General features: G+C 48.8%; 1 protein-coding gene across 1 annotated transcript in view; it reads right to left on the bottom strand.

Annotated features, from left to right (window-relative positions):
* Positions 1-227: 227 nt before the first annotated feature.
* HDGFL2 (HDGF like 2) overlaps positions 228-22,685 on the bottom strand; it is a 40,933-nt gene continuing 18,475 nt past the window's right edge. Inside the window, exons 7-16 of the mRNA XM_048497139.1 lie at positions 21,205-21,364; positions 19,249-19,327; positions 17,323-17,605; positions 16,544-16,632; positions 15,215-15,285; positions 13,726-13,796; positions 12,160-12,261; positions 6,040-6,259; positions 4,102-4,234; positions 228-721 (exon numbers count right to left, since the gene is read on the bottom strand). Coding sequence (XP_048353096.1) covers positions 628-721; positions 4,102-4,234; positions 6,040-6,259; positions 12,160-12,261; positions 13,726-13,796; positions 15,215-15,285; positions 16,544-16,632; positions 17,323-17,605; positions 19,249-19,327; positions 21,205-21,364 — 1,302 coding nt within the window. The 3' untranslated portion in view covers positions 228-627. The remainder of the gene's footprint in view (positions 722-4,101; positions 4,235-6,039; positions 6,260-12,159; positions 12,262-13,725; positions 13,797-15,214; positions 15,286-16,543; positions 16,633-17,322; positions 17,606-19,248; positions 19,328-21,204; positions 21,365-22,685) is intronic.

Genomic DNA, 22,685 nt, shown 5'->3' with positions numbered 1-22,685 from the left:
AACTGGGCTGACCTCACACCAGCTGGAGTCCCTCATCTGCCTGACAACAGAAACTAAGAGGACGGACAGCCTTCCGACAGAAATGGGTACCGGATGTGCAAGACTCTGAACCTGGACCCTGAGAATGAAACCCCAGCTGGGGCAGCCCCCTGCACTGGTTCCTTTAACACAACCTGTTGTGGCTTTCGTCCCACTCCTTACCCGAAGGGAAAAAAATTCAAAAGAAGTTTGACAAAGATAAATGGGGCCTTTTCATTAAAAAAGCAACAACACAACCCTTTATATATTCATTTCCATTTCTGTTGAAATCACACAAGTAAAGGCAGGGGGAGGTGGGGTGCAGGTTGGAAGAAAGGGAGAGGGAAAACGCAGGAGATATACAAACCAAACAGCGGCAAGGGGGGTGCCCCAGAAGTTCATTATTCTCTAAGGGAGGGGCAATAGAGGATGGGGGTGGGAAAGGCCAGGGGTGGGGGGGAGAGGGGGGGAGAGACTCGGGGGAGATCCTAGAATGTCATCTATTGCGTGGCTTGAAAAAGCAATTTCTGAAACACAAGGCGAGGCAAGAGGCCGAGTTTCCAGGTGCTGCAGCGTCATGGCGATCCGAGCGAGGCCCCCCCGGCAGTCTCAGCTCTCGTCGTCCTCATCAGCAGAGTCTGAGTCGGCACGGGCCCTCTCCCGCTCTGCTGCCGGCCGGTCCAGCTCAGGGTAGCCTTGCGCTCTGCAAGAGAGAAAGAAGGGGGGAGGGGGGGAGAGAAAAGAGATGTAGAATGGCCTTCCACGGCAAAGCCAGGAAGCGATGTTGCAGAGCGACGTCAGGAGCAAACTGTAGGACCAGGCCCATCCGTCCCACCCCTGTCTGTTTCAAGTCCCTTCCAGAATCCGAGATGGAGAAACAGTATTCCGCACTGCGCAAGGTCCTTTAACTCGAGTTTCCGGGCACTGTGATGCGGTGGCTAAGAAAGCTAATGCGATTCTGAGCTGTATCAATAGGAGTACAGTGTCCAGATCGAGGGATTTAATTGTACCTCTCTATTCTGCATTGGCCAGACCTCACCTGGAATATTGTGTGCAGTTCTGGGCACTGCAATTCAAGAAGGATATTGACAAGCTGGAACGGGTTCCAGAGGAGGGTAACCAAAATGGTAAAAAGTCTGGAATCCATGCCCTACGAGGAGAGACTTAGGGAGCTGGGGATGTTTAGGTTGGTGAAGAGAAGGTTAAGAGGTGACACGATAGCTGTGTTTAGATATTTGAAGGGATGTCATGTTGGGGAGGGAGCAAGCTTGTTTTCTGCTGCTCCAGAGACTAGGACCAGGAGTAATGGATTCAAGGTGCAGGAAAAGAGATTCCACCTAAACATCAGAAAAAACTTCCTGACGGTAAGGGCTGTTTGACAGTGGAATGCTCTACCTCGGAGTGTGGTGGAGTCTCCTTCTTTGGAGGTTTTTAAAGAGAGGCTGGATGGCCATCTGTCAGGAGTGCTTTGATTGTGTGTTCCTGCATGGCCAGGGGTTGGACTGGATGGCCTTTGGGGTCTCTTCCAACTCTATAGTTCTATGAACCTTCTGTGCACAGAGCATCATGTGCATAACCAACAAACTAGTAAACTTGGAACAACATTTAATATGAAAAGGTCACAAATGCCACAAGGACAAATTAATGAAAACCCTCTTGAGCAATAAAGATCCATTTACAACGGATTTGGTAGCTAAAGTTGTCGCGGAAATTATAACACAGCCTGCAATCAAATGTGATAAAGTCAACCCCTTTTCAACTGCGCGTCCTGCAAGCTGATTTTTTTTTTAATGTACCTGTTGAGGGACTTTTTAAAATGTGTTTACTGGATTTTTTTTGTAAACAAGCCAAATGAAGGTACTCGCCTGGCTGACCAACAAACTACAACCTAACCAACCACCCCCCCCCACACACAATTTTTTATTTCTTTTGATTTATGAGATGCCCTTCCCCAAAGGGGTTCAGGTTGCCAAGCAACATTAATATGGTAAAATCCAATAAAAAGGAATACATTCTCAACAGGACAGGTGTCATAAAATCCAATCAAGGAGAGGGTAACTATAACAGACTATCCCCAAACATACTGGTCTAACTCATACAGGAGTCATGGGTTCAAGGTGTAGGAAAAGCGATTCCACCTAAACATTAGGAAGAACTTCCTGACCGTCAGGGCTGTTTGACAGTGGAATTAACTGCCTCAGAGAGAGGTGGAGTCTCCTTCTTTGGAGGTTTTAAAACAGAGGCTGGATGATTGTATGTCAGGAGTGCTTTGATTGTGTGCTCCTGCATGACAGGGGATTGGACTTGATGGCCCTTGGGGTCTCTTCCAACTCTAGGATTCTATGATTCTAAAGGGAAGGAAAAGGACAGAGGAAAACGGAAGAAGGGGAGGCCAAATGGATGGAATACTGTTGCTTTCCTCAGCCATAAGCCTAGCGCAGGGGTAGGGAACCTACGGCTCTCCAGATGTTCAGGAACTACAATTCCCATCAGCCTCTGTCAGCATGGCCAATTGCGGGCCCTAAGGAACTGTGATAGGTCTCATGGGACGAGTGTTCCGCCAGGCTGGGGCCAGGGCTGAAAAGGCCCTGGCCAAGGACAGCCGGACTGTTTTGGGCATGGGGTCACCAGTAAGTTGTTGTTTGCTGGGCACAGAACATTTTAAAGCCCATAGGGTTGTTGCAAATCTTTCCTTGTTTTTAAGCCCACCGTTTCTCCAAACAGCTCAGGGCTATGTGCAGGGGTCTAGTCTCCTCCACTTTACCCTGGAAACTACCTTGCAGGGTGGGTCTGGCTGAGAGATCTGCACTCGAATGAGGTTCCGTCAGACCCTAATTTCAGACTGTTGAATTGAACATCTTCCCCACTGACAGAACCAATTCCAAGAGCAAAATCAGGATGCTGTAACTTCCAGTGACTGGCGCGTTTAAGGCAGACTCCTTCAATGGACATCATTCCCGAGCGGGTACCATTTTGAACTACCGTATATACTCGTGTATAAGTCAACCCGCATATAAGTTGAGGCACCTAATTTTACCACAAAAAACTGGGAAAACTTATTGACTCGCATATAAGTCGAGGGTGGGAAATGCTGGTATGGAAATGCTGGTATGGAGGGTGGGAAATGCAGCTACTGGTAAACTTCAAAAATAAAGATGCCAATAAAATTACATTAATTGAGGTATCAGTAGGTTAAATTTTTTGAATATTTATTTCAAAGAAAAACAGTAAACTAGTTCTGTAAGTGGAAAAGAGGGTCAACAAAAACAATATGGTCTCAACAATAACTTTAAAAGTACAAAAACCTTAGCTCAACCAGCAACCAAGCTAAAACACAAGAGTTAAAATCCTTCAAAACTGGATTTTTGGTCAGGGGAGGAATGTATATATTAGCAGTACCAACATTTCAGAGTATCTTTAGGAGACCTTCCTGATGATACCAGCCAGGTTTGGTGAAGTTTGGTTCAGGGGGTCCAAAGTTATGGACCCTCAAAATGTAGCCCCATCTACTATTAGCTTCCATTGGAAACAATGGGGGATGGGGCACCCCTTCTTTGGACTCATAACTTTGGACTCCCTAAACCAAACACCATCAAACCTGGCTGGTATCAGCAAGAGATTATCCTGATGATACCACTCAGGTTTGGTGACGTTTGGTTCAAGGGGTCCAAAGTTATGGACCCTCAAAATGTTGCCTCATTTACTATTAGCTCCCATTGGAAACAATGGGGAATGGGGGCACCCCTTTTCGGGGTCCATAACTTTGGACCCCCGGAACCAAACTTTACCAAACTTGGGTGGTATCATCAGGAGAGTCTCTTGAAAAATCCCTGAAATTTTGGTGCCATTAGCCTAAAAACTGCACCCCCTGGTGGCCGACAAAGTACAAACCCTAAAATATTTTTTAAAATACACCTGACTCGCGTATAAGTTGAGGGGGGCTTTTTCAGCACAAAAAATGTGCTGAAAAATTCGACTTATATGCGAGTATATACGGTATTTGCCTTTCGAAGCAGGCATGGTGCCAGACACCAAAACCCCTCAGTACAGATGACAGACAGCCAACCCACAGCAAACCCTTACTCATTGTGGGTGTCTTCGGGGGATGCCCCTCTCATGGGGTCCCCAGAAGTCCATTCTTCATCCCTGTCCTTGTTCTCCGTCGTGCCTTCTCCTTTCTGGGCTGCCGACTCACCATTAACAGGAGCTGGGAGATCTGAGAAAGAGGGAGAGGCTACATTAGACGCGAGGGAGGAGAGAACCAACCAGGAAAGGAAATCACTTGAAGAGAAAACACAGGCTGCAATCCCACTGCCCCTTTCGGGAGGCAGCCAATGGGCATGTCAGAAGGACCCTGCTTCTCTTGCCTGGGAGGAGACATCGTTCTGCAACGGCCTCCATCAGGCTGCATCAAAAAGAAAGATGAGAACCCCAAGCGCAGCTCCTCTCCCAGAACTGCTTCAGGCCTGGTTATAATTTAGGAATCTGGGTCTCTGAAAAATCCCCCAAAAAATTCAATAATATGCTGCACACACGCAAGTACGGATGGTAAAGTGAGTGGCTCAGGTGTCACCCAAGGACCTGGGAAACACAGGTTCGAACCCCCACTCTGCCATGGAAACTTGCTGGGTGGCCTCGGGCCAGTCACGGACTCCCAGCCGGAACCCTGTTAAGTATTTAGATGGGACCCATCCAATAATCACCAGGGTAGCAATACAGAGGAAGGCGACGGCAAAGCACCTTCGCACGCCTCTTGCCTTGAAAATCCCAAGAGGCGTTGCCACATGGCAGATATGGCTTGATGGTTTTTAAAAGATGCATCTACAACAGGGGTCTGCAACCTGCGGTTCTCCAGATACTTGTGGACTACAAATCCCATCAGCCCCTGCCAGCATGGCCAACTGGCCATGCTGGCAGGGGCTGATGGGATTTGTAGCCCATGAGTATCTGGAGAACCGCAGGTTGCAGACCCCTGATCAATAATCTGTCCATCCATAGTCATCAGGGCAGCAGGTGCTGCACATCAAGGGGCTAAAGTGGAACGTGAAGCGTGGACTCGGGAAGGTCCAGGTTTCCTTCTTTTGCCACCATTATTTTAATTGTTTAAAATTTGATCCAGATTTTTATTACTTTTACTGCTGTTAATTTTTAAATGACTTAATTTCTTATACATGATTTTAGCTTATTAGATTGCATATTTTACCTCTTGTACACCGCTCTGAGCCCTTTGGAGGAGGGCGGTTTAAAAATGCGACAGACAGACAGACAGACAGAAGAAGAGTTTGGATTTATATCCCCCCTTTCTCTCCTGTAGGAGACTCAAAGGGACTGACAATCTCCTTTCCCTTCCCCCCTCACAACAAACACCCTGTGAGGTGGGTGGGGCTGAGAGAGCCCCGAAAAGCTGTGACTAGCCCAAGGTCACCCAGCTGGCATGTGTGGGAGTGTACAGGCTAATCTGAATTCCCCAGATAAGCGTCCACAACTCAAGCGGCAGAGCTGGGAATCAAACCCGGTTCCTCCAGACAGACAGACAAGGGGGGGAAATTCCCGTTCACAAGTTCCTGGAAAATCCATACCACTTTCTCTCCGCTGCCCTCTCCGGTATTGTTTATCAGACTGAAAAAATGCAAGCTGCTTTGGGCAGACTGGCAGAAAGGAAGCAAACAAATGTAGGAAATGACAAATACACGTGGAAGCGTGGCCTGTTCCACTAGGGGTGGCGCTTCAAGTCCCTTGTGTCAGGGGAACAACTAGATTCGAATCTAGTGGTGCCTTAGAGGCAACAGGATTTTTGAAGCATCAACTTTTGAGAGTCAAAGATCCCTTCGTCACACAGGGACTCAACAGCTTATCCCTGGGAAATCGTACAGGTCCCTAAGGTGCTGCTGGACTTGAATCTAGTTGTTCTAGTGGCAAACCAAAGTGGCTGCCCTCTGACACGAAACCACTGCAGGACAGCCCACGCACACGCTGAACACAGAAGATCCAATGTGCCCACCCAGTCCCCCCACTCCTTACCGGAACTCTTCTCTTCGTTCTCTCTCTCGTCCTGCATTTCTCCTTCAGGCAGCTTCTCTTTGTCTTTGTGGTCACCTTCTCCTCCCTTGTCCTGCTCTGGGTCAGCCCTGTGGACTTTCTGGTTCACCCCCAGTTTCGGTCCCAGGACGCGAGACTTCAAGCACGTGTACACCTCCGCCGCTTTCTCCATTACATCTTTGTTCGCCTTGTAGCGACGGATCTTATGAGGCACACACACAAAAGCCAAGAATTAGTGTGCCATCTTCACGCTGGAGCAGCAGTGGCATGGTGGTTAAGAGCAGGTGCACTGTAATCTGGAGAACCGGGTTTGATTCCCCGCTCTGCCACTTGAGCTGTCGAGGCTTACCTGGGGAACAAGATTAACCTGTGCACTCCAACACATGCCAGCTGGGTGACCTTGGGCGAGTCACAGTTCTTTGGAGCTCTCTCAGCCCCACCTACCTCACAAGGTATTTGTTGTTGGGGGGGGAGGGAAAGGAGATTGTAACGCCCTCTGAGTCTCCTTACAGGAGAGAAAGGGGGGATATAGATCCAAACTCCTCCTCCTCTTCTTCTTCTAGAATTCCATACGGTGCATGCAACCAATTAGAGTGTCACAGAGATCAAGGAAACTTAAGATAACTGGTTCAATCTAAAAGGTGAAAAGTGCCAGGGACTTGCAACCAGCTCATAGAGACCCAACGAGGTCCCACCTTGAAGTTTCCAAAGAGAGAGACGAGCCCAGGTAATTTATTGTGGCTTTTCTTTGCCCAGCAGCCCCATCCTGACTTGGTGGCCCCCCATCCAAGTACCAGCCCTACTCAGCTGATAAGCTTTGATAATATCAGACCAGGCTGGGCTATTGGGGCTGGGAATGATTTAATCTGTGCTGATCCTGGCGATGATGCAGCAGCGGGGTGGGGCAGCTCTGGCATAGAGGAGCGCCCGGGCCCCATCACTTCAGGCGAGCTCAGTCAAGCTGCTTTTGGGCCCGTAGGACTTCCAGGGCGAGGTAGGATCCCCTCCATCCCCTTTCTTTGATTTAGGCTCTGCAGCCGCGGGAAAAAAGGCGATTTGGACTTTTCTCCAGCCATCCTGACCTTTCACAGTGAAGCTACTCCAAACAATGGCCTGTCCAGATGCAGGGCTACGAAAACTGGGAGGAGGAAGGACAGCCCCGTTCAGTTCCAAGAGGAACAGAAGTTTCCCACGGCCCTGCTCCGACAACAGTGAATGACAGAGCTCCGCTGAAGGAGAAATGGGAGTTTGCAAAAGAAAAACCGACTGCTGGCCCACGGGAGTTTTTTGCCACCTATATTGCAGATTTACATGACTTTATAGGATTGTTCTAAAGTATTATTATGCTTTTATGCTGTTTTATTAAATGCTGGAAACCGCGCTGAGCTTCCCAGGGAAGGGGGGTGATAGGTCAAATAAATAAGCGAACAGCACGCTTAGCTTGCGAGGGGTGCTTGAGTCACAATACTGGTTCCCTCAGCCCCAATCTCTCATCCAGGAGGGACCGTCTCTCCCATCACAATTCTCATTGTGTGGCTTTTTCACAAGCGCTGGTATTAAAACCATTTTTTGGAAGGAAACCAACCCATCTCTTGCCTAACAAAACTCGGGCCTTTTTCGGTTGACTGAAATGTTTTTGGTTAACTGGTCGAGAAGAAGAAGAGTTTGAATGCACACTCCCCCTTTCTCTCCTGTAAGAAGACTGAAGGTAGTTTACAAACTCCTTTCCCTCCCTCTCCCCGCAACAGACACCTTGTGAGGTAGGTGGAGCTGAGAGAGTTCTGAGAGAACTGGGACTTGGCCAAGGTCACCCAGCAGGCTTCACGTGGCACAGCAGGGAATCAAAACCGGCTCTCCAGATTGCAGTCCACCTGCTCTTATCCACACCGGCACACACAGGCACAGTTAAAATTATGCACATGCAGTATAGCAGGCATCTTGTGAAAGAGAGAGAAGGGAATGGCTCTTCACCTATGTTATTTATTTACGTTATTTACAGCCCGCCTTTCTTACTGAAACTTAAGGTGGATTGCACAGCGCGAGTCAAACACGATCAGAAGGATGTGACATCCAATGAGCCACGCAATAGTATTGAGACTGCAGTTCTGCAGAGCCTGAGGGCAATCCTGAGAGCCAGCGTGGTGTAGTGGTTAAGAGCAGGTGCACTCTAATCTGGGGAACCCGGTTTGATTCCCCGCTCTGACACTTGAGCTGTGCAGGCTTATCTGGTGAACCAGATTGGCTTGTGCTCTCCAACACATGCTAGCTGGGTGACCTTGGGCTAGTCAGAGTTCTTCGGAGCTCTCTCAGCCCCACCGACCTCACAGGGTGTTTGTTGTGGGTGGGAAGGAAGGAAGGTAAAGGAGATTGTCAGCCCTTTTGAATCTCCTTACAGTAGAGAAAGGGGGGATATAAATCCAGACTCTTCTCCTCTTCTTCTTCTTAATAGACAAGCAGGGAATGCCTCTTTCCAGAAGGGGTCCTGCCCACCAAAAACCGAGAAAGCGCATTTTCTCCTAGAATTGTTCATAGCACCACAAATTTATGTGGAAACCACGATTACTTATGGCCCTGAACAATAAAAATTGACCTATACTAAAATAAATAATAACAATAAAGGTAAATAATAATAAAAAAGCATATAGTGTGGCTTACTTTTAACATTGGGAGAGGGTATCTTGCCATGTAATATACCAAAAGCGCATAATGAATTGTTTAAAATATATGTGGTGTGTCAGGACTGAGCCTGCCAGTGCCAAATGGCAGGATGGGCAGGGGGAGGAGGTGTACTATCCTCTGATGTGGGGCGAAAGCCCCGGTATCCTGGACACAGATCTTATCAAAGGAAGGTGTGAACTGTTCCCATGCTAGCAATGCTTTGTAGTGAATGCTTTGTAGTTTATAGAGGAGAGTAGGAGCCGTTTCTAGTTTGTAGAGGAGCTTTGTAGTTTATAGAGGAGAGTAGCAGAGTAGGCTTGGTGGGAGGGGGCAACGGGATATAGGAAAGGGGTTTGCGCAGGAATCACTAGATTCCTCTTTTACGATGTTACCTACGCGCTGAATTAAAGGCTTTAGAACAAATCTACAGTTTACATGATTTCCAGATTCGAGGTTTGACACGGTGGCAGCTGGTACTGCATTTGCAGGAAGATGGAAAAGAGACCTCCCCCCTTCTGGAACAGATGAACAAGTTAACAGGATACTCAACAATGGCCAAGCTAACCTCCTCGGTGCAGAGAGTATGAAAGACGGAAAGCTTTTTTGGATTAAACTAATTGATGACTTGGATAGGGATTCACTCTAATTATACAAGTCATTATATGGATAAGTATAAATGACTGCGACTGTACAATAATTTCCTGAGTCTTAAAAACTCTGATTTGAATTTAAGACGCTGTAAAAACCAAATGACTAGAGATGTAATCAAGCTTCACAATGATTATTATGTTTGATTTTAACTCCACGTTATGACTAAAATAATTTTTTGTAAAGGCCATTGGGAGAGGGGGTGGGGTTAAGCGGCAGCGCATCAAGCTTGGCAGATCCAGGTTCAATCTCTGGCACCGCCATAGCCATAGTGATCCACGCAATAGGCACCTCCAGGTATATGCAGGGCTGCCCTTGAGACTACCCTGGAAGCTATGACTGAACCAGGTCCTCATGAAGGCCCCACAGAGAGCACATACTCAACTTGTGCTCCACGAGTGAGACTGGCTCCAGATTAGGCACCCAATCAGATTTAAGGTTTTGAGATTGTCCTTCAGAGCCTTGAATGGTTTGGGATCATAATACCTTCCGGACAGTCTCCTTCTATATCCCCCCAAAGAGCGCTGCATTCATTTGTAATGGACCTGCTGGTGATTCTCGACCCAAGACATATCCAGCTGCAAGGACCTTTTCAGCCTGCTGGAACTCCCTCTCACACGAGACTTGAAGGGCAGGTAGCGAGGCACGGGACAAACTCCCAGCCGACACTCTGGACAGCTGCTCCCACAAGATGACAGACTGACATTCTGCTCACAGAGAACCCTTTTGCATGCTGGGCACTGAACCAAACAAGGGGGTGACAGACCCTCGCAGACTCCGGTAAGGGTTCAGAGGAGGGCGTGAGGTTGAGCAAAGAGCCGGAGAGAAAAGGTCCAGGCGAGAACGGCTTGTCCCGGCTCCGGAAAGGAAGGCAGTTTGCCAAACTGAAGGGAAGCAACTCTCTTTAACGACGGCAGAGTTGTCAACGGACAAGTCCGAGTAAAGAGGAGAGAGTAAAAAGAGAGTTGTTGAACTGTGCAAAAGGAAGGCACCGTGCAATCCGCACAGAGGAACCAACCAAGCAGAAGTTGACCTGGTGAGCCGCCGCCGCCTGCTGCCCATGGGAAGGAGTGAGAGTCCTTCCCCATCCACCCCACTGGAAACACCTGCAGGGGGTGGGGTCTGGCAGCTACAACAGGAGTTCCACCAGTAGCCCAAGGGCGCCGCCCGTTGTGGGCTCATTTGGGGAGGGTTACGCTGTAGGCCAGGGGTCTGCAACCCCTGCAATTCCAATTTACAATACAATAAGCACATTTCCTAAGAACAGTAAAAAAAAATTAAACTCCCAAATAACAGATCCCAGAACTACAAAAACTAAACTACAATGAACTAAAATGGAGTCAGCTCCACCTACAGCAGGGTTCTGCAACCTGTGGCTCTCCAGATGTTCATGGACTACAATTCCCATCAGCATAGGCATAGTTAGATTTGTTTTAGGTTCAGTTTAGTGATATGATGCTGTATTTTTTAGATCCGTCACTAGACTAGGCCTGTTGTACTAACGTGGTTGAAGACTGGTTGCGGGTCATTGTCTTAGGTCACTGTGTTTTCTGTAGTCTTAGGCAACGGAAGGGGGAAGTTGCCATCTATGCTTATCATGGGGGGGGGGGGGGATTTGGGGATTTCCAGCCACTGGTGTTGGAAGGTGTCTCCTTGGTGCCGACCTCTTCAGCTCACAACATGGGGGGGTCCACCTGGAGTCATCTCTCTCTACGGAGACCCAGGTGGCCCATATTACCCAGGTTGCTTTTTTCTATCTTTGCCAGGCCCGGCGGCTGGCCCCCTACCTCTCTCAGGCTGACCTGGCCACGGTTATCCAAGCAACGATCACCTCCAGGTTATTAACTCGCTCTATGTGGGCCTTCCCTTGTGGCTGATCTGGAAACAGAAGCTGTTCCACCGGGCCTTTGGGGAGGCTAGCCGCGGATTGTCCACCCCCTCCTGAGCCCCATGTACCATCTAGACATACCATCTGTGGCAATCTGCAGGTCCCCTCCCAAGAGGGTATGGCGTAGGGCAGTGGTGGCGAACCTTTGGCACTCCAGATGTTTTGGACTACAATTCCCATCAGCCCCTGCCAGCATGGCCAATTGGCCATGCTGGCAGGGGCTGATGGGAATTGTAGTCCATAACATCTGGAGTGCCAAAGGTTCGCCACCACGGGCGTAGGGAGTTTTGAGATTTGGACGCCTCTTTTAAAATATGGGTTTTTGCGTGTTATGATGTTGCTACCGTTTTAATGGATTTTAATGCACTTTTGCTTTTTGTTATACTAGGTTATATTGTCTGTTGTTGGTTTTATTGTACACCGCCCTGAGCCCTCCAGGGATAGGGCAGTCTATTAAATATAATAAATAATAATAATAATGTCTATGTATGTTGATTGTGTCTGCTGATATGATTATTGTTGCCTTATAGCTTCTGATGTTATGATTATTGATGTTCTTGTTGTTTATAATGCTATGTTCATTGACCTTTTGTTGCTTGATGTTATGATTACTGATGTTTGCTACTATGCTGCTGTTGTCCACTACCCTGAGCCCTTTGGGGGAGGGCGGTATACAAATCGAACACTACAATACAATACAAGCTGGCACAGAACAGGACAAGGTAAGAGGGGAAATGCAGGGAGAGATAAAGAGGAATAGAAGCTTGGGGGGAAACGGAGGTGGCTGGTTATAAGGGAAGGGCAAAAAAAGCAATGAGGTCCAGCCTGGTAAGATACTTCAGCAACTGTGTTGTGCCTGGGATTGTGATAGCAAGATACAGCACACAGCCCGACCGAGACCCTCCTACCTTTTTCAGTGTGGCCACCACATCTGTGTGTTTCTGGAGGATCTGAGATGTGACTTGTAGGCTTCCTAACTCTTCTAACGCGCTCAAGCACCTCTTGATGTCCTAACAGAAAAAGAATTACAGTTACTGGGGTTTTTTGCGCCTGTGTTTACACGAGCCAAGGATGGTTTTATAAAAGCTGTGGCAGAGGACTCCTTCGACTTTGTACCCAGAGGAGGTTGTGTGTATGTGCGGTTGCCTTCAACACTTCGCTACGCTTCAAAAAAGCAGTTTGCCAGGCTGGATGGCAGGGAGTTTTTGGTATGGCAGGGTGTTCTAAGTTGCAAACTTCACCCGTACAATGAGCAAAAACACGCAACACTCACGGCAGACCGAAGGGGTACAACCTGGGGAGAGGATCAACACTCGGTTCTGTTAACTGTATAAAAATAAGGCTCAGGATATCTAGAGGAGATCTGTGGAATATTTGTTTTCTCTGCTATGAGAGGAAACTTATTCACACAGATTATACCAGGGTCTTCATGAGCAATTTGTATAAACCAACAACTGGCTACCCTGACAGCATGCCCTCAAGTCCCGTGAAATACACACAGCTCCCAAAGCCGGCTTGCAGAAAAACTGACCTAGACAGAGCTTGAAAGCTCAATGCTTTGATGCTGAAGGGCCGGAAACAGGTTTGGTCGTCAGCCCTCTCCCCCAGGCTCCCAACGTTCTCCTTTCCGCTGGGTTCGGGCAAGATAATGGCAGAGCAAACACACTGGGAAGACGGGCAAAAGTCACGCCCCATCTGCAAACTCCTGCTTGCCTGGGACAAGCATCTGACTACCTCAGCCCCTACCTCTCCCCCACCCCAAGACTGAAGGAATCCATCATGGTACCCCAGTTAAGACGTTTTAACAAACTCGGATGTTTCATGCCTACAAAATGAGATTTTCCAGGAGCAAGCCACACTCCTACACTGAAGAGACGGATGCTGCAAGCTTTAAACTCTAACAAACATGGTTTGCAACCAGCGTACCTGAAGGGCCACCAGCAGGGTGATCTTGGGAAGCCCTGCTTCAACCACACCCACCTCCTGAGATGAGGCAGAGGGGCACCAAAGCTCCGGAGCTCTTTCCTCCGGGGAGAGCCGTCTGTCCCCTCCTGCTGCTGCCTTTTGCCAGCGGATTGAGATTTTTTGTTTGTTCCGTTTGGCATTCCCTTCTTGTGTTTTAGCTGCTACTTTTATTTCTCATATTCTGTTTGTAAATGTTGTCACGATGTGCGTTTGGGGGTGTGTGTGTGTTTGTGTGCGTAGATTTTAATGATTGTAAAATGTGGTTTTATTACAGGCGTTCTAAATTGTTAGCTGACTTGCTGGCCCTGCTGAGGCCAGAAAGGCAGGACACAATTTTGTAAATAAAAAGAAAGTCCAATCCCACCATTTGCTCAAGACTGCCAGAGACACAGCCCGTCTCTCTGACAGGCCTGACGTGTGCACAGATCCAGGCAGGATGCCGGGGCGGTGACAGACCATCCTGGAAAGCTCCCCAAGCCCAGGTATGAACGAACAAGATGCTACTTTACCGGGTTATCAACTTTGAGCGCAAACTTGATCTCGCTGTGAAGCTTCTGGAGTTTCTCCTCAATCGTTGGTTCTGCAAAACGGCACAAAACACATTCCCATGGTTTAAAAGTTTATGCATCACATATGAAATGTGCAACTTCATGGAAAAGGCAAGGAACAGCTCAATATAGAAAGAAAAAGGGGTGTGCAAAATTCAGCAAGGATAAAGCAAGTGACTGTGAAGAGTCTGTTAAAAGCCTGTGAACTAGTCGGAGCCACAGGTGGCTGTTGTGGGTTTTCCTGGCTGCGTGGCCGTGGCCTGGTAGTTTCTGCTCCTAACATTTCACCCATGTCTATGACTGGCATCTTCAGAGGTATATCACAGCAAGATGCATTTCTCTCCATGGTACAACGTGGAATCGTTATGTCCCCTGCCTTACTGTGACACGCCTCTGAAGAAGCCAGGCACAGACGCAGGCAAAACGTTGGAAGCAAAACTGCCAGACCACGGCCACGAGGCCCAGAAAACCCACCGCAACCAGTTGACTCCAGCCATGAAAGCCTTTTGACAAGACAGTTTAAAGCCAGTTTACAGAAATGAAGCCACCAACTCTGTCCAAAAAAACAGAAGGAGACTGCCCCTTCCTATCCTTTGCAGCCCAGCTTAGCAAGCACAGGGCTGGTGTGTCCCTGCCTAATCAACCACATGATCCATTCTGAGGTCGTTCGGACCTCTGAGCCATTGAGCAGCACCAATTGGAAACGACGATCCCTATTCAAAAGAAACACCTGAACATGCCTTCCTGAATAGTTAGTGCGCACTGGAGCAAAAAGGGAACTGTATCTCCAGTTATCTATTACAGCTGGCAATAGACAGGGGCACAGAATGTATCGGTCGATTGCCCAACCGTCTGATGTGGACCCCTGCTCCCCTCCATGAAATGACCAAGGTGGAGGAGGGGGAAAGGCTTTCCTCCAGTGTGGCGTAGTTGTTAAGAGCCAGTGAACTCTAATCTGGAGAACTGGGTTTGATCCCCCACTCTGAGCTGTGGAGGCTTATCTGGGGAACCAGATTAGCTTGTGCAACACATGCCAGCTGGATGACCTTGGGCTAGTCACAGCTCTTCGGAGCTCTCTCAGCTGCACCTACCTCACAGGGTGTTTGTTGCGACGGGGAAGGGAAAGGAGATTGTAAGCCCCTTTGAGTCTCCTACAGGAGAGAAAGGGGGGGATATAATTCCAAACAGTTCTTCTTCTTCCTCCTCTCCAAGCAGGGGCGCACGGAGGAGCCAGCAGAAGCAGCAGCTGAGCCCCACAGCAGACCTCCCTGTGCTGGATTCCCTGACAGGAGTGCTAGGAGTGAACAAGCACCAGGCTCATAACGCATGTCTGTGCAGCGCATCAGGGCTTCAACACAGAAGCCCCGCCCCCTCCCCGAGGCAGCCCCCCATAAAGCGCCACTGACATTCAGCTTGCCGCTCAGACTCTCCCTTTGCCATCCTCTCTCACCTTTTTTCTTCTCCAGCCGCCTCTCAGGGATCACATCGGACTTTTTCCTGCCTCGTTCAACTCTCAACGCCCTACGGAGCGGGATCGAAAAGAGAGTTACAGAGTCCGACTGTGGAAAGCTGGAGGGGGAGAAAGGGTCGCAGGCCGGGAGGCATTTCCTTAACGCGGCAAGAGACCCACCAAGAACCACTCTGCCCCCAAGCTGAAGCCTACGTAAGTTATCCTGCAAAAGCTATTCTTTTTCGAAGGGGTTCGTTTTGCTCACTGGGAAGAGAAAGCTACGTCGGGCGCCAAAGCCCTGCCCACACGGCCCCAGAAGGTCTTCTGCCAGGGGCCCCTGCCAGTCACTGGAATCGGAATTGTGTTTTACTAATTTGCTCTTCTCCCTTTCATGTTCTCACCATCTCCATGTGTCAAACTTTAGTCCAAAATAAAGAGACTGTAGATATTAACTGTAGTCGTTATTGGGAATACTAAAGATCAGGAACAGTAATTGAGGATTCTGAAGATCGCAAGCAAAGCTTGGGCTTAAATCCCCTTGTTCCCCCACCCCCCTGGCCAAGGCGCCAACCCCGTTCCCACAGGATCAAAGCAAAAGTACCAAAGACAGAAGGCATTTCACACCGATAAGAAATCGAGCTTGCGACCAACTGGCAGGAAAACGGGAGAGGAGTATCCCTTACCTTGAGCAGCACACCCCCCCCCCCCCCCCCCCAGAACTAGGGCCATTCTGACACCATGCTTGGACTATGTAGTGATCTAGAAAGCATTCGTATCAGTGCTTCTGGCCTTGAAGTGTAAGGGCTAGTGCTTTCCCAGCTCTGCCTGGTCATTTGGGAAAGAGGTGGGGCAGAGGGGGTGAACATATATTGGGGTTATAGAAAGCCAGACCTTCAGTACCAGCTTTCTCTCTCTTTCTCTCTACAAACTGCTGTCTGCCAATAAAAGCTTCTGATTGAAATCACTGAGCTCGTTATTGGGAACAGATCCAGGGACTGACACCGTCCCAATCCTGGCTTCTGAATCCCTCCTGGGCAGCCCGTGAGCGCCAGAATCTCCCACTGACTCCCACAGAAGAAAGCCGAGAATCTCATCAAAATTCTGTGCCCTAAATATTGTCTGCTGCATTATATTTTAGGTGCTCGTGCAAAACCACCAGGGTGAGAACGAAACACCGGGCGGAGGGGGGGAGGGGGGGAGAGGACAGAAGGCCTGTGTGGCAAAAGACATCGTCTCCTCGTGACCGACAGGGCAAGATGACGGGAGTGTGAGCTGGAAAAAGGGCAGACTTACAAGCAATGGCTGGGGCAGGGCAGGGCGGAGACTCACTTATTCCGCGGCTTCTCGTCTCCATGGATCCTCTTCTCCTTCGGCTTCCTCGCAAGTTCCAACGGCAGTTTCTTTGGCTGCTTCTTCACCTAGAAAAGAGATGAAGATGGTCATACAGAGAGAAAACTCTCCCCTGGTCTTCCCCAGGATGCACTGGGGCACCTTCCTACCCCCTCCCCCCACACCTGTTTGGTGAAGGGGTGTTAGACACTGCACTCCAGATGTTTGCATTTTCCAGGGGCTGGGAAAAGACCTCTCTCTTGCTTCTGGCAGCCAACATTAACCTAGGAGGCGGATCAATGCTCAGATTCAGGAGGAAGCAGCTTCAGAGGAGCTCCAAGGCTGTTCTGCCTTTGAGGATCCCCCCCCCCCGCCCCCGGGAAATATGTTGTAGACAGAAGGAGGCACTTACAGCCAGGCTCCCTCGCCCACATCTAAGCAAGAGGGACGATTCAGTACAGCTGGCAATCTGGCATCAACTGGGCCAACGCCTGCCCCCCTGCGCCCTTTATGCCATGGAGAACCTCATGCCGAGGTCTGGCCTGACCATCAAAAAGAAGCCAGGAGCTGTTCTCCCACCAGGAGGTTTTACACTGAGGACTCCCTGCTTCAGCGCACAAGAAGATCTGCGAGGCCTGTGGATTTGGCTATCACATCAAAATGGACTTTCAAAAGTTTATAGGCAAGGGACTCTGAGACAGTAGAGGACGGATTGTTTTACATAATGTAAAATTAAGGGAGTGCAGGGATTGCACCCACCCCCGCCCTGCCAAGGGTACCTCTTTCTCCACTTCTGACTCTGAGGATGAGGGGGCTTTGGGCCGCCCCTTCTTGCTCTTCTTTGGGACCTCGCTGTCCACACTGCCGCCGTCACTGTCCAAGTGCTCCACCTCCCCCTTCTCCACCCGCTCCTTCTTCCGCTCCTTCTCTTCCCGCTCCTGCTCCCGCAGCCGACGCAGCTCCTCCTCCTGCTCACGTTTCCGCTTCTCTTCCAGTTCCCGCTGGCGCACCTCGTCGCGCCGTTTCCATTCACTGATACGGTCCACGTCGCTGTCGCTGTCACTGGGGCAGGGGGCAGTAGAAGCACAAGAGCGTGAGCCAGGGGCAAACACAGAACGAGACTGCTCAACCAGTTCACTTCTCTTTTGAGGTGAGGGTCGCCACATCTCAAAAACGATATCGAAGAGATAGAAAAAGTGCAGAGAAGGGCAACAAGTATGATTGAGGGACTGGAGCACCTTCCCTATGAGGAAAGGCTGCAGCGTTTGGGACTCTTTAGTTTGGAGAGGAGATGCCTGAGGGGGGATATGATTGAAGTCTATAAAATTATACATGGGATAGAAAATTTCAACAGAGAGAAATTTTTCTCTCTTTCTCACAACCAGGGGGCATCCATTGAAAATGCTGAGGGGAAGAATTAGGACTAATAAAAGGAAACACTTCTTCACACAATGTGTGATTGGTGTTTGGAATATGCTGCCACAGGAGGTGGTGATGGCCACTAGCGTGGATAGCTTTAAAAGGGGCTTGGACAGATTGATGGAGGAGAAGTTGATCTCTGGCTACCAATCTTGATCCTCCTTGATCTGAGATTGCAAATGCCTTAACAGACCAGGTGCTCGGGAGCAGCAGCAGCAGCAGAAGGCCATTGCTTTCACATCCTGCATGTGAGCTCCCAAAGGTATCTGGTGGGCCACTGCAAGTAGCAGAGTGCTGGATTAGATGGACTCTGGTCTGATCCAGCAGGTTCTTTCTTATGTTCTTATGAGGGGAACTGTTACTAGTCCTCTGCGTTTTGGAAATTTATTTATTTATTTATTGTTGTATTTATAAACCGCCCTCCCCCGGCTTTGAGACCAAAAGGTTCACCATCCTTCTCAATATCTGTGCTAAGGAACCAGTATTAGTCAGCCCACCTTAGGAACCAAGAAACAGTCTTGCTGTCCAAAAGTCCATCTAGTCCAGCATCCAACTTAACAGAGACAAAAGGCCCCTCGAACAAGGCAGGGAAAGTCAAGTTTCCCCATGTTGATGCAACTAGTATTTAGAGGTAGACTGCCTCTGGCCAGGAAGGATCCATTTAATTGAAAAGCTGTCCAACAACTTATCCAAGGTTCTTTTAATGCCCAGAAAGTCAGTGGCTACACCACATTCTGTGGCAGTGAGTTCCACGGTTCACTGCTTTGAGCAAATAAGTCCTTCTGTGGTCTGTCTGCCCATTGACGTTGCTCGCAGTTCCTGGGGACTGGCAGCACAGCAGAGGGAGGGGAAACTCTGCCTCGGTTTTGGGGGGGGGGGGAAGGTACCAGGCCTACCTGACAAGGCTGCATGGTACAAGAATCAACAAGCTCATGTAACGCCACTGAGATTTTAGAGAAGAAACTGAAGGTGGCTACAGGGAGGGCTCTTTTTCTCTCATTCCAGCTCCTCCCCTACTCTCCAAACTGCAGGCTGCCACCGACTCCAGCTAGAAGCAGCCCTTCCGAAGGAGCTGGAGGAGAGGAAGAATGGCCTGCAGCTGATCTGAGAGCAGGGTGAACAAAATGGTACTTGTGGAAGACTTGGGAAAGCCCCAAACAGCCCAGAAACGGGAACTGGCACAGCCGACAGGCTGGGCTCAAGCGACTGCAGATGCGTCTGAGCTCAGTGAAACCTCCACCCCCTCCGGCTCCTCTATTAACTACACGGCACATCCAAACTCTCACCTGTCGCTGCTGGAGCTGGTGGGAGGCCTCTCAGGCTTGGGCTTCCTCCCGCGGGGTTTTGGGGGGGGCTTTTCCGCAGCTGTGTAGGAACGGCAGGAGATAAAGGCGAGAGAGCTGAGCTAGGTGGGAAACAGGCGTGCAAACCCCACCAGCCCAGCCCTCATTCAAGACTCCCTTCGGCAACGTCACATTACATGGAAACAAACCCCCTCGGACAGAGCAGGTCAGATTGTTACAGTATCAGGGGGATAGTATCTATGTGATGGAGATGCATTCCTAGAAAATATGTGTAACCCTCGCCATCTGGGGCATTCTTTCCTTGAACCTTACTTTATGGCTTCACACGCTTTGTAGATAACTAGGCTTCCCCTGGCCCTCTGGTCCCATGAGAGAATGAACTGCACCCGTTATCTCATGGGGCAGGAAGCCAGGTGACTCTCCCTGCTGCAAACCTTGGGGCACCTCGGCTCCAGGGTCTGTTTTTCTGTCTTTCACAACTTCTTGGGAAAACAGGAGAGGGGATTTACATTGGGGAATAAAGGGGATTGCAAAGGCCAGGTTGGTCAGAACTGGCTTTGCCAAGCTTGGGTGCTCCGTTGTGAACGAATGGTTAATGAATTGATATAGTGCCAGGGCTGGAAAAGGGTGGGCCCTGGTTGAGGACAGATGGACTTTTTAGGGCCACACACCACCACTGTTCAACACCACCCAGACACAGCATGTCTCTCCGCACGAAGCAATTAAATGGATTGAAATGCTAGCAACTGCTATGCAGATGCCCTCACTGATTATGCAACTTCAGTGTTACTTACATATGCTAAAATGGGTGGAGTCCACTCAACACATGCAAATAACACTTGCTAATTGCACCCTTAACCAGTGCAAATGGTTCTTTCGCCCACCCTGGACATTCCACAGGTATATATACTCCACTTGCTTTACTCTGAAGATGACAGCCACAGGGAAAACGTCAGGAGAAAATGCTACTGGAACACGGCCATCCAGCCCGGAAACCCTAGTGATTCTGGCCGTGAAAACCATCGAAAACCATCAACAATATATTAAGAATTCCCTTGATGGACTAAGCAGGTCAAATCAAAAGCAACACTAAAAACCCCGAGAGACCAGAAAAGGGGTCCAATCCTAATATTGCTTCAGAGATGTAAAGGAGCAAGAGAGCAGACTGGTGTGAAGTGAAGTCACTTCAGCAGAAGTTGTTGCTGCAGTTTGTTTCATTTGTTGTAAATTATTTCTCGAAACCTTTAAGCTACAGAACATATACAAACAAAATTCTATTTGTTACATGTAACCTCGAATCCCACTCGAGTAACTTCCTCAGGACCTCGTAGCCCTTTGAAACTGCTTTAAAGCTCAGACACACGACTTCAGGAGAAATTTCAAAGGCGTGCGGAATTAAATTCCTTGTGGAAGTGAAGTACAGAGAAAGGGAGGAAAAAATGAACATTATTTTGGATCTACAATAACTGTATTGTCGAAGGCTTTCACGGCCAGATTCAACTGGTTCAGGTGGGTTTTCCGGGCTGTGTGACTGTGGTCTGGTGGATCTCGTTCCTAACGTTTTGCCTGCATCTGTGACTGGCATCTTCAGAGGTGAATCACATAGTCTGTTACACACGTTGACTCACTTCCCTCTGTGATACACCTCTGAGGATGCCAGCCACAGATGCAGGCAAAACGTTAGGAACGAGATCCACCAGACCACGGCCACACAGCCCGGAAAACCCACCAGAATCTATAATAATTGTTTACAAAGAAATAAGAGAGCAGGCATTGCATCATTCCAACAGCAGATTTGTCAAAAGCAGCTATTTTGTAAACAAACCATCCTCCACCACCTTTTTTGAGCTGTGTAAGCTCACTTTTGGAGAAGGCAAAGGTGGCGAATCTCACACAAACGCCAGGAGCAGCTACAGAAACAGAACACAGGGCACTTACCTGGTTTCCGGCCCCGGGATGGCTTTTTAACAGACTCATCCGAGTCAGAGTCGGAATCCGATTTCGGTGCTGGAGCCTTGGCATTTTCCCCATCCTCCCCATCTTCCTCTTCCTCTGAAACTGGCTTGGATTCCGGGTCAGAACCCGATTCCACCTTTTGCTGACGTGTCAAGAAAGTTGGGTTAGGCCAGACTCTGACATTCAAAAATAGACTGTTCTGGTAAAAGGAGGTTCTGTTTAGCTATTTGTGTATAATGTTGGGAGGGCACTCGAAGAAGAAAGAAGAGGAGGAGGAGGAGGAGGATATATTTATACCCCCTTTCTCTCCTGTAAGGAGACTCAAAGGGGCTGACAATCTCCTTGCCCTTCCCCCCACCCCACAACAAACACTCTGTGAGGTGGATGGGGCTGAGAGAGCTCTGGAGAAATGTGACTAGCCCAAGGTCACCTAGCTGGCATGTGTTGGAGTGCACAAGCTAATCTAGTTCACCAGATAAGCTTCCACAGCTCAAGTGGCAGAGTGGGGAATCAAACCCGGTTCTCCAGATTAGAGTGCACTTAACCACTACATCACGATGGACAGATACCGGGCATGCATTTTCTGGCCCCACCTCCAACTTCCTAGCACCTCCAACTTCCCAGCACTTTCTCTTTGCAGCCTGCTGAGAGAGGAGGCGCATTGGGGGAAGATTTCTTGCCCCAATGCGCTTCCTCTTGCCCTATGCATGCTTCTCTCTTTCCAAGGGGAAAGCAAGAGCGCTTCTGGAGCAACTTTTCGCTTCCGGTCCACTGATGGTGGGTAATCAGCTGGCTGTGCTTTTGGAAGTGGAAAGGGGTTAATCAACCAAAGCTCAGCTATGTCGTCAGAGACCCAAATGAAAAGCAGACGTGCATGTTTCCCGAAGCGACTCCAGTGACGGCATGCGCCTCGAACAGGAAACCAGTTTTATAAATCTCCTGTCTAACAATGAGCCTGTTGCACTAAATTCTATCTCTCCGACTTTCCCGAGTATCTCAAAAAGGCAACAAGATTGTGACGCTGTGAATGTTCCATCTAAAGCTGAAACCTAGTGAAACAAAGGCTAAAGGAGGCATCTTGAAGAAGTTGCAAAGTTTCTTTTACAAGTATTGGCACATTCCTCAAAAGAGATACAGCCATGGGCCTTTTAACGCTTGTTTATACTTTTAACGTTGTAAAATTATGATCTTACCCATTTTTAATCTATATTCTACAGGTTTAACTTTTATTTCCTTTTGATAACTTGTTTTACTTTTCTCAATTTACTGCCATCTTTGACTAAAGGTTCCTGATTACATCGTAAATAACTTTTAAATGTATGCCTAATAAAGGTTATTGTATTGCATCATAAATTGCAGCTAAAGGAGATGACAGAAGCCCCAAGGGATAGAACGGACCATATCACGTTGGGTGAAGAATGCTATTTTGAAAACTTTTGAATTAAACAAAATGCTATTTTGAA

The sequence above is a fragment of the Sphaerodactylus townsendi genome, linkage group LG05 (assembly GCF_021028975.2).
Source record: "Sphaerodactylus townsendi isolate TG3544 linkage group LG05, MPM_Stown_v2.3, whole genome shotgun sequence".
In the NCBI taxonomy this organism is placed as follows: Eukaryota; Metazoa; Chordata; class Lepidosauria; order Squamata; family Sphaerodactylidae; genus Sphaerodactylus; species Sphaerodactylus townsendi.
Note: the sequence above shows the minus strand (reverse complement) of the source record. Positions and strands in the feature narration are given on the sequence as shown.